The sequence below is a fragment of the Lepidochelys olivacea genome, assembly GCF_965140295.1.
Source record: "Lepidochelys olivacea isolate rLepOli2 genome assembly, chromosome: 1".
Taxonomy (NCBI): Eukaryota; Metazoa; Chordata; order Testudines; family Cheloniidae; genus Lepidochelys; species Lepidochelys olivacea.
This window is the reverse complement of record NC_140411.1, coordinates 112,941,122-112,953,178: the sequence shown is the minus strand read 5'-3', so window position 1 is coordinate 112,953,178 and position 12,057 is coordinate 112,941,122. Positions and strand designations below refer to the sequence as shown.

Below are 12,057 nucleotides of genomic sequence, written 5' to 3'. Positions count from 1 at the left end.
TGAGCGCTCTGTCCAGGGGCTGGTTCTCAGCACACCGCTGGGAATGGGACACGTCCTGCCAAGGGAGATATGGAGGAGCAGCGGGGCTGGGGCAGGTGGGGAGGGTGAAGGGGCAAAGCAGGGAGAGGACAGTGAGAAGGGGAGCATGTAAAGGGCCAATGGGTGGGCAGCAGAGGCAACATGTAGCCAGCCACTACCTGGTGCCTGCCCTCACTCCCAAGCCACCAGAGCTCGCAGTGCCCAGCCAGTGCCATCCAGAAACAGGTTGGGGGATGGGACCCTGCTGGTCAAGAGCCAACACGCAGTGGGGGCTGCACTGAGGGCCTCGCAGTGGGAGCGGCCACCCCCATATACTGCAGCTTTGCCCCGCCAACAGCCTTGCACACCCACCCCTATTGTTGGCCACTTGACCCCCCACACACAAACACACTCACCGGTGGTGGGCAGGCAGCTGGCAATCAGGGATCTGGCCAGCAACAGGACCTGCCAGTACTGATGGGGGTGAGACAGAAAATACCGGACAATTTGCCTGTTTTTAAGAAAAAGTCAGGACACCTGCAGGAGGACTTAAATACCGGACTGTCCCTTTAAAATGGGATGTCTGGTCACCCTATAGATAGATAATCTTTTCAGTGTAACTCTTCAGTGGCGGAAAACGAAAGATCTGATTATATTATCTTCGTTCAGATAGCTACAGCATTAAACTCCCAAGACCAATTTTTTCTTCACTGATAACCCTACCATCCTTTAGCACTGTTCTCTGTCACATAGTGAGAGATTGGTGTATATACATAATATATATTTGAGGGTCTCTCTGACTATTTAATTTGTGACTCTCCAGGTCTTCAAGGTTAAATAAGCTATACATTTAGTAATATATACACACATATACATACAGTTTAACCTTGAAGAACCGGAGAGCCACTTTATCAACAAATGAAATAGTCACAGTCACTAAAATATAGTAATGTAAATCTCACTGGGTTGATATGATACTGTATCGCTGTGATATGACACTGCATCAACACCACTCAACAGCATCAAATATTGATGCAATATCAGGACCAAAACACTGCAGTGCATGCCATCATTGTTTATTTTTGCCCTTCTGCAGCCAACTCTCTTCAACATGAATAGGTCTGCTCTCACATGCTCAGTTCCTCAACACAGCTTCTGGGAGGGAAGGAAAGTAATCCTGGCAACTCCAGTCCATTTACTCCTCCTGTGTGTCAGGGACTGGGCAATGCCCCTGTGATGGGCACTATGCATGCTCTAGCTGATTTTAAGTCGAGGCTGAGGAAATTCAAGCAGACGGAGACTGCATGGGTGACCCTGAGAAAGCTATATATACCTCTAGAAACAGAGTATCACCGTTACATAGTTTAATTAGCTCTTCGGGTTCCTATCTATTCTTCTCAGCCTTCTCCTTCTTCTTCTTCTCATGCTGGAGGTATGGTTCTTAGGATGCCTTAAACTAGAATTCTCTAAAATGAAAACTTATAGATTTTAAGGTCAGAAGGGACCATCCTGATCATCTAGTCTGACCTCCTGCATATTGCAGGCCACAGGACCTTGCCCACCCACTCCTGTAATAGACCCCTAACCTCTGGCTGAGTTACTGAAGTCCTCAAATCATGGTTTAAAGACTTCAAGTTACAGAGAATCAACCATTACACTAGTGTAAACCTGCAAGTGACCCATGCCCCATGCTGCAGAGGAAGGCAAAACACCTCCAGGGTCTCTGCCAATCTGACACAGACGAAAATTCTTTTCCAACTTCAAATATGGTGATCAGTTAGACCCTGAGAAGGTGGGCAAGATGCACCAGTCAGACACCTACGAAAGAATTCTCTGTAGTAACTCAGAGCCCAATCTATCTAGTGTCCCATCACTAGCCATTGGAAATATTTGCTGTTAACAGTCACAGATCAACTACATACCATTGTAGGCAGTCTCATCATACCATCCCTTCCATAACTTATCAAGCTCGGTCTTGAAGCCAGTTAAGTTTTTTGCCCCCACTGCTTCATCTTGTGTTTTGCCAAACTATTCTGCAGATAAAAAATGCAGATCTGTATATTTCAAGAAGGATTTTTTTAAATCTTGAGAGCAGAGCACAATTTAATTGAGGTGAGGGATTCCCTATACCCAAGCATCTAAATGTCTTCACGAGATTAGAAGATTCCAGTAGAACTGAAAGTCTGGTGATGAGATTAATCTTTCAGATGAGGTTAGAACCAAATTCTTGGTTTCTTGTGGTCATTCTAGAGTGTCTCACTTTTGCAAAAGTTGCTATGTTGGCCTCCATGTCCTGGAGAAAATTGCAGAGCGGGTAACTACATATTGCCTACATAAATTTTGTGTGCTCAATTTCCTCTGGATACAGTGATCCTAGTCACTTCTTGTGATAAACTGTTGTGTGCTGTTTCTGTACACTGTCAAATAATGGCCATATTCTGTTTCAGAAGTAGCTGAATTACATTAAAGGATGAAGTGAGCTATAGCTCACGAAAGCTTATGCTCAAATAAATTTGTTAGTCTCTAAGGTGCCACACGTACTCCTTTTCTTTTTATTAAAGGATGAAGTGATTCTAGTATTATAGGCTGAACTGGCAGTGATTGTAGTTAATGTTGCCTAATGTTTTCCATTGTAAGACCCTGTTTTCAGTGACTCAGAACCTTGCTAAACTTTAATCGTTCAGGCTGAAATTTTCCATGCTGGGCATTTGCCTTGGGCTGAATTTTTGTTAAGGCTTCAACAAACATGGTTTAGCTGTTTCTAAGAGATTATGGGGAAATATGTTGTTTTGCCAGTGTTAAAAAAAATTCTCCTAACCATTTAATTGAGTAGCTTTGGGCCCTCCATGCTCTAGACCAAAGACTTGAAATTTGACAGGTGGGTCACCCTGGTATCAGAGATGTACCTTTTGCTGTAACTCTGCCAATACACCTAAATGGAGAGTCTTGTTAGGGTTTGGCAGCTAAATTCTCCAAGTTTCTCTCTGCACTGAGCATGCTGTAGGCCAGGGCTACAGGCACTGAGGGGGTCTTTTCCTGCAGTTACACCACTCAGCTGCTAGAGGCCATCATGGCACTAGGGAATGGAAGTGAGATGAGGAAGACTCTCTCCCCCGTGGTCTCAATGTTCCCCCCACTGGTGCCCATGTCAGCTTGAAGGAGAAGAAGAAAACAGCCTGACTTGAATGTAGAAGAATGAAAAACAGAGGGGGACCAGAAATGGTGGGCAAAGTGGGACTGGAACAAAAGGGTGCAACCCTATGGGACAGAGCAAAAGAGTCTAAAACCACTACAGCAGTGGTTCTCAAAGTCCACTACTTGTTCAGGGAAAGCCCCTGGCGGGCCAAGCTGGTTTGTTTACCTGCCGCGTCCACAGGTTCGGCCAATCGCTGCTCCCACTGGGAAATAAGGGAAAAGGGAGAACACTTATTTTTGTGCACCTACAGTGTTCCTTACAGGACTTTTAATGACAATTGTAATGAGGTTTCCACATGTGGAGGCACGGATCCATGTGTGAGGCTATGAAAACTGCGGTACAGTTTGACTGATAGCTTGCTGTTCCCTAAATGTTATTTGAATTAGCAAAATATGCTTGTTTCCAATGGCATTCTACATTTTGTGTATAATTATTTCCTTTTTAAAGCCTGTAACATTTTTTAACGTAGGTTCTGGATTTGGAGCTGCTACAAAAGCCATGTGTTTAGGGATGAAATACTGGAAGCCTGAGAGGCTAGAAACTCTTATTGAAGTGAGCATCGAATGTGGACGAATGACTCATAATCACCCTACAGGTAACATCCACTGAAATAAAATTATTTGCCTGTGATATGTATGACTAATAATCAATTTGGAACAGACTAGCACAGCTCCTGTTAGCTCACTTGGTTGAACTACTGCCGTATCTGGAGACCCCTAGGTTCTGACTTGAGCCATGCCATCCATGAGGTATTTGTTCAATACATAGCAACTCCAGCTGTAGGGTGGAAAACCCCCTTAAACATCACTTGTAATGACTGAAGAATTTGCATGTTACTATCCTGCTCAAATTACTGTGTAACAATTTCACTTTTATCCAGAAGACCCTGTGAACACGCAGGTTTATCCTTCAGAAGATACTGTTTTTCTGTTATGGGGTCTTACCTCATCAGATTATGTTAGCTATAGATGTGAAGAGAGCAAATTGGATATCAAGATGTTTCCAAATCCACATGTTTTAGGAAGAAATCCAAATATGTCATTTGTTTGTGTTCTGAAGGTTCATTTTTATATTTCTGTGCCACTTAAACAGTAGTAGAGAAACACACAATGAACTATGACATGGAGCAGGTGTAATGGTTTCATTTGGAGATGTAACTTTGTAAAATACTCCTGACAATTTTTACTCCTGACAATTCCTTGAAGACCAGCATTACTCTATCAGCAAACTTTTTCCCTATAGCACAGTTTCATATTTAATAAATCTAGTGCCACCAACAAAATATCAAATCAAATCACATATGAGGGCTTTATGATTGTATTCCTAACTTAATGCAACTAGTTGCATTCTGTACTGTTTTATTTCGATGTTTCATGTTGACCATGTCTTTAACAAACACACAATCTGCACCAGTGAGTGGCATGCTTCTTATTGCACCTTTGCTCTTTGACCATGCTCTCAGGAAAATGCATTCTGTGGGGAGAAGCAGAATTATGGCATAGTCTGACACCTTGAGGTGCTAAAAAGATTGAATGGCCCAAAAGGTGGGGATGTTCTTATAAGGAATAAGGCCCTGATCCAGCAAGACACTTAGGTCAGTGCTTAACTTTAAATATGTGAGCAGTACCATTGACTCATATGCTTGAAGTTAAGCACATGTTCCAGTGCTGTGCATTGGGGCTTTAGTGTCTACAATTACCGAGCTGGTTTCTTAGCTTTATTTTCAAGTTTACACTCAGTATTTTTGGCTGTGTTTGAAAAAAAGCTCAAAAATTTCACAAGTAGATATAAGAAAACAAGCAAGTCATTTTCTGACTCAGCCTACATTGCGAGTGTCTCTTAAAAGACAATATTATCTTGAACACAGTGAAATTCCATGATCCGCAACCTGCAGATATACACCATAGACTACTTGCACAGCTTCCTATTGAGGGCAGTTAGATCCCAAAACAAAATAGGAAGAACCCTGAAGTACAGAACATAGTAGCATGCACAATGTCTATGAAGAAATGACTTAGTTACTCAGAGTAAAATGAGCAAGAAACAGTATTACATCTAAAATCGTAATCAGTCTGCAAGCTGAATGATTTTGTAAACAAGTGATTTCGAGTATAACTGAATTACTTGGTCCATGTCAGTTGTTCCATGTGACTTGAGTTAAAAGATTTTTAAGTATCATATGAACACATGATATTTATTTTGGATGTCTGCATTATTTGCTGTCATGTTGTACCACTGACACCAGAATCTCCCTGATATGTCAAATAAGTCGTCATCCAGTGAGCAGCATGCTTCAGCCAAGAGTCCTGACAGACTAAGTGTCAACCTGTTAAACAGAAAGACATAGGTCAGATGGATTTGTTAAACCATCCTAAAGATATGACACAGCTAGTAATGATTTTACTGAGGCTATGTTAAAGATGTCTTTATTATTACTATTACAGTAGAAATGTAGATCACATGTTAGTAATTATTAATATTATATGTTAATTCTAGGCTTTTTAGGGTCCTTTTGTACAGCTCTATTTGTATCATATGCAATACAAGGAAAACCACTTGTGCAGTGGGGAAGGGAAATGATGAAGGTGGTCCCAATGGCTGAAGAATATTGCAAAAAGACCATTCGACACATGGCAGGTAACACTCCTAAACTAAAACTATTTTTTTAAAAAACCAGTCACCTATAAAGACACCCATTAAACTTCACTGCTCAATTGCGCCACTTTTGTTAGTTCACATCATCTCCTGTGCTAACATGTTGTCTTTCCACATTGTCTGCACATTAGACTGCAAGCTGTTCAGGGTAGGGGCCTTGTTTTCATATGGCTTGCAAGTTGCCTAGCACACTAATGGCACTATATAAACAGACAAAACAATAATGATAATGCTAAACTGCACAGATTTATTTTTTAAGGAGTCTTCCGATGTCATTACAAGGTAGGAAGAATGTTGGTCAGCAAATCATTTGCAAAGCATGTGTGCTGAGATTTAAGCTGTTTCAGCTGCATTCCATCAAATGGTACAGTAGAAGAGACCCAAGTGATCAGTACAACTTTTTCCATTAGAAATTCAATAGACACTCCTCATTTTGCCAGTGGAAGCCATAACGCATTTGGAGATGCATATATTTAGAGAACAGTTAATTCATCCTTTGTCTGCATGTTCAAATCTGGCTGTTGCTATTCCGTGCAAACATTTGGAATATGTTCTGTTGTACTCATTGTTCAAAACAGCTGAGTGAAACAGGACTCCTGTGATAAATAATGTTAATGCATCTTATACATAACAGCTTTTTAGTGCCTGTTTGCCTAGGATCACCGTATTGTAGTATTGTTGTCCTAATGTGAACAAATGTCTATAGGAGCTTGTCTACAGGAGGACGCTTCGGAAAGTTAATTGTAAGTAGCTCAATGAGTGAATTTAAAGTGGATTAGTTAAACCAAATTAAATTCCTGTGTAGATGCTTTTGCTCAGAATTAAAGGGTCCTTAATTTGATTTAACTTAATACACTTCCAAAGTCACTTTGATGTAAAAGTGTTACCTATGAAATGTTTTTTCCATCTGTTCTAAAAGGTTACAGGGGCCTGGGGAATGCTGGGGAATGATTAGACTACATATAAATCTTTACTTGGAGCGTCCAAGAACTAAGATTTATTTGCGAGATAAAGTTGCAGCTCAAAAAATTGTGGACAAACAAGAAGCTTTTCTGGAACACACTGAATTCTTTTACTGTAGCCTCTTCTGCTCTAAGGTTGTTGTTGTTCTTTTTTTTATAGACTAGACCTAACAGCAGCAGGTGCAGGATTAGTATATAGAGGTCTCTCTTTGACTGACCTTACAGAAGGGTCCTGTCACTCCACCAGGGTGAACCCACAGATGTGTAAAGATATGTGGGACTCCTGAAGAATGCATTGTATAATAATGGCATTGTGGAGCTTGGGGCTATTTTGGAAGGGGAAAAATATCTCCCACCTCAGGCGCGAGTCCCTTGGCTGCTGAGATGCACTGAAGAGAATTTCTGCTGAACAGAGCCCCACATTTTTAGAAAACCATTTCTGAGAAGCCTTTTTTTGTTTCAGTCACAAGACAATGAGACCCATTTAATCACAAAAGGTCTGTTGCTCTCACTAAGTTACACTTACTCTCATGTGTACTCCATTGACTTCAGTATGACTACTCATGGCATGCAAGTAAGTACTCAACACCCGTAAGGGTTGAAAAATTGGGCCGAAAGACAGGAAGGATGGTTTTGTGGTTCAGGCCCAGGACTCTGGGAGGTCTGGGTTTAATTTCTGGCTTTGCTACAGATTTTCCATCGGACTAGGAAAATCACTTAACTTTGTTCCTCACGTCTTCCATCTGTAAAATGGGGATAATAATACTTTCCTACCTTACAGCAGTGTTGCGGAGGGGGCGGGGGAGGAGAATCATTTATGTTTTTAGCACCAGGGTACTATGCTGATGAGTGCAACAGAAAAGCAGAGATAATTGCTAGGTCTTTTGAGTTTTTAGGCCAGTTTTAAAATCACATGATGATCAAATCAATTGTGTGTGGTGGTTTATTTAAACCAGAACTATTTTTCTCTTAAAATACTCTCCTGTTTTTTAAGGGGCAGGTAGACATTTTCACTCTGCTTTTTCAAACATAGAATTTCTTTTAAGATATTAATCAACTGCTGCTTGGGCTTCCTGTAACAGAATGAAAGTACCTCATGGTATGTTCGGCATGACACCACCAGGGTCAGCAAATGCCAACAGGACCCTCTCTGTGTTGGACTCCTCCAGGTCCTGCGCCTTGGCAAAATCCTTCCCTTTGCAGCAACCCTGGGTCCTGGTGTGGGTGCAAGGGAACTCTGTGGGGGGGTTGGATTCCCTCCTGCCACCCAGCGATCTGTGGCAACTGCTGCAGCATCAGGAGTGCTGTAGTCTCTACTATCATTATACTTTCACCCCCTCTGCTGGGAAGTGCGGGGTGGGAGAGTTACCAGCAGGTAGAAAATACCAGAGTATACAAAAATAGCTTTTGTTTTTTGATATATGAAGATGAAGTGTTTTCAGGATATTAATCCCTAATGAGGAGCACTTGCTTAGCCTTTTTGGAAGAGGAAAAAAAGAAAAGAAAAAGAAACAACCAAATTGCTTCATTTAGAAAAGTGACTACTATGTGTGCACAGTTGCTAATTTTCTGTCAGGTCTGAGTGTTTGTGACACTCTCCTCAAGGAACCTAGAGCCGGAAGCCACTGTGTTACCCCTCTTGCCTCAGCAAGAGTGAGCTTTGCTGGAGATCAGATTGTGTGTCAGCTCCCTGCCACACCAGTCTCTCTTCCTCACCAGCAAACTCCTCAAGACTCTGCCAGTCTGAACCTCGCCTTGCAGGTAACAATCAGTGAACCCCAGTTCCCAACTTCCCCTCAAGACGTCTCTCTGCAGCGTCCAGTCCCTCTCACTGGACGCTTACAGAAATTACTAAGTTCGCTGCCTCCAAAGAGACAGTGCACACACCAGCCTGTTAAGTTCACCAAGCACTCACTCTACTTCAAAATAACAGCACTGAGATGGTTTATAGTAAAATTAAGAATACGTTTATAAATAAAGAACAGAGATTTAGGTGATACTAAGCAAGAGAAAAGGGAGACAGGTGTGGTTGCAAACAAAACAAAATAAAACATGCTTTCTAGTGATTAAAACTTAATTTTAGCAGGTTATCTTTGCCTAACCAATTTTCTCACTTAAATCAGGTTACCAGCAACTCTAGCCCTCCAGGTCAGAGGACCCCACTTTCACAGAATCTTAGGGTGCTGTCCTCTTTGTTCCCTAAGTGATGGATAACTAGAATGTCTTTTTGTGCTCCTTTTATATTTCCCCAAAGTCTAATGTCTTTACCTCAAGAGCCAGGAAAAATTCCGAGGGGTGCAGACTCTGTTTCCCAGTGTGCTCACTAGGCTGTTTTCCGCTAGTTAGCTGGGTGGCTTTGTTTATCTTACATGTAAATGTACTTTCATTGTCCTCTGGCTTACAAAGCTTGATCCAGACATGTAAAGCCACATTCCTTTGTCTAAGGCAGGCTTGCTTATCAGCTCTCTCCACAACATATTTTAGGAACATATTTCCAGAGCATGTACTTATCTCTTTACACACCATTGGTACATACATCACACAGGGATATTCATGACCAGCATGTCATCAGTTTGTATATGATATCTTACTTGATACACTTTCATAATACAATAACATCATATACAGTCATTTGATTCAGTTGCTTATTGGTTTGGGTTCCGACCCTCTGATCTCCCCCTGGGAAGTCTGTACCCTGATTGTCACCATGGTTGAAAGGGAAGGCATTAAAAAACAGAAGGTCAGACTTGGTTCGTATTTAATTTGGAGCAGCAGTGATGCTGAACACACCTGCAGTCATACTCCTATACAGAAGTGCCAACTTTCCAATGGCTTGTTTCATGGCTTTCTCCATCTCCCTGCTTTTTGAATTCTTAATTCTAGTCGTCTTTGCCTCCTATCCCTTTTTTCCACCTTTCCCCTCATGGTCGCAATCCTGCGAATAAATATGCATGTGCTTGACTTTACACATGAGTACAGTACGCCCATTGATATCAATAAGACTTAATTGCATGTTTAAGTGTTTTAGTTAATAGGACTGGATTTAAGCACTTGCTTAAAAGGTAAGCAGACACTTAAGTGCTTTGCTGAATCAAGGACATCAGTAGTCCAATTGAAGATAATGGGGCTACTCATACGCAGAAAGTTAAGCATGTGTTTGCAGTTTTCAAGACTCACTGTATTTTCTCACTGACCAGAGCAAAAAGTAGGTGATATATAAAGATGGGCTGAAGGTTTTCTCCTCCTGTTTTGTTTGTAGTGCAAGTTCTGGTCTTTGTTTACCCAGTTTTTAATGGAAGATTCTATGGATGACTGAAGAACTAGTAGGTTCATTACACTAGAGAAATCATACATATAAAATCTGAATAATTGAGATGGAAAGTGATTTATATTCAGGCTGTGTAAAAGATTTTGTATTTTGTTTGGTATCTTCAACACCTGTTTAATTCAAACAATTGGGAGAAAAGCTCTCTATTCCACACCTCTGAGTCCCCCAGCAAAACCAGGGAAGGTAAGCCTTGACAGTCCTCATATTTCTAAGGTAAAAAAGCACATTCCCACCTCCCACCCAATTATTTCATTTTAAAGAAACTCAAGCAAACAAAAATAAATGTTTTAGGTATTCGTGATTTGCCATAAAGGAACACCAGCAAACAAAGGCACAGACTAATTTTTCTCCCGTGTAATTCACATTTATCTTTTTTCTTTATAGTGTTTCAGAAGAAGGTTGCACTGTCTCAATGTCATATCATGTTGTATTTCTAGTTTGTTGGATGTTTTTAAGATAATTCTACAGTTCTTACCATTTTTAATTTTCTTTCTTTCTTTTCATGTTAATTTTTCTTGCCTTTCTGTTACCTGTTCCACTGATATAATCAAATAGAACATGCAGTTTGATCCTGCTTGAGTGTGTGAATTGTTAAAGTTATATTCCTGTAGAATACAAAGTTTTACTGGGAAAACCCTGTTTTGTTCTTTCTTTAAAAGCTATTTAAGTGCACCTGAAAGTCTTGTCAAGATGAAATATTACACCATTAGTTTGTTTTGCATTCAGAGTATCAGGAGCACTGGTTTTACTTTGAAGCCAAATGGCAGTTTTATTTGGAGGAGAGAGAAATCACTGAAGATAATCAGAATAAACCCGTCTTTCCTGATAATTATGATGCTGAGGAGAGAGAAAAGGTAAAAATCTGTAAATGTAACTTCAAGAAGAGCTCAGAAAATCTCATTACTAATAGACACATTTCCAGAGAGATAATCTGAGATGGTTGTTAAATGTCTTTTCTGCCCCATAGGATGGGGGTTCTTCTGAAAAGGTTTTTTGCTTATTTACTAACAAGAAAAATTATTCCATCTTTACTTAATATGTGAGTTAATACAAGAAATGGTTACAACTGAATCAGGAATAAGGTTCTAAGCGACAGTCATGGAATGGGAGTGAAACAGCATATACTGGCACTTTAAGGAAAAGAGGAATCAGGGCGAAAGGGGAACAGAGTAGCCTGGACCCTGCTCTCCCATCCCCCAACATGATTTCTCTTTTCTTTAAAGACAGTATAAACCATTACAGGGAGAAATACAATAAGCAGGGAAGTCAAACTGGCCAGATGTTTAAACATCTAGAGAAGGGGTGAAATTGAGAAGTAAATTGCAATGAATCATGGCTATTAAAGATGGAAAAGACATACTCAGAGATCTAGGCTGGAATTTTTAAGGGTCCCTAAAGGAAATGGGTGACCAGCTCTCATAGAAATTCCCATGGGAGTTTGGCACATAACTCTCTCAAGGCTCTTTGAAAATCCCCATCCTAGTCCATTCCTTGATCAATACAGAGTCGATTCCTACACTGGTTTTGTCCAGTCTTGTTTTAAGTATCTCAAGAGATGGTGTTTCATCACTTCCCAGGGTACTTTGTTTTGTAGTCTACACTGTTTTTAATTTAATCCCATTACTTTTAGTTATTGCTTCTTGAACCAAGCTAAATAAATTCCTCTTCTTCTTTGGTGTTTATGACTTTCCAGTATTTGAAGATAGTTCTCATGTTTCCAATTTACTTAGCAGCCTGGCAATAAATATGAAATTCTTTTCAACTTTCCCCATATGTCAGTTCTTCCAGTCCCTTGGAGCATAGTTCTGTTCTGAAAAGTGACTAACATGGGGTGCTCCGTAAACTTTTCCATGCTCTGAAATATGATAGAGGGCACCCATGGATGATAATGAATAGTA

At 40.6% G+C, this 12,057-nt stretch overlaps 1 protein-coding gene across 1 annotated transcript in view; it reads left to right on the top strand.

Annotated features, from left to right (window-relative positions):
- ADPRHL1 (ADP-ribosylhydrolase like 1) overlaps positions 1-12,057 on the top strand; it is a 33,102-nt gene that overhangs the window by 14,290 nt on the left and 6,755 nt on the right. Inside the window, exons 3-5 of the mRNA XM_084617512.1 lie at positions 3,684-3,809; positions 5,711-5,851; positions 10,886-11,013. Of these exons, the coding sequence (XP_084473638.1) occupies positions 3,684-3,809; positions 5,711-5,851; positions 10,886-11,013 (395 nt within the window). The remainder of the gene's footprint in view (positions 1-3,683; positions 3,810-5,710; positions 5,852-10,885; positions 11,014-12,057) is intronic.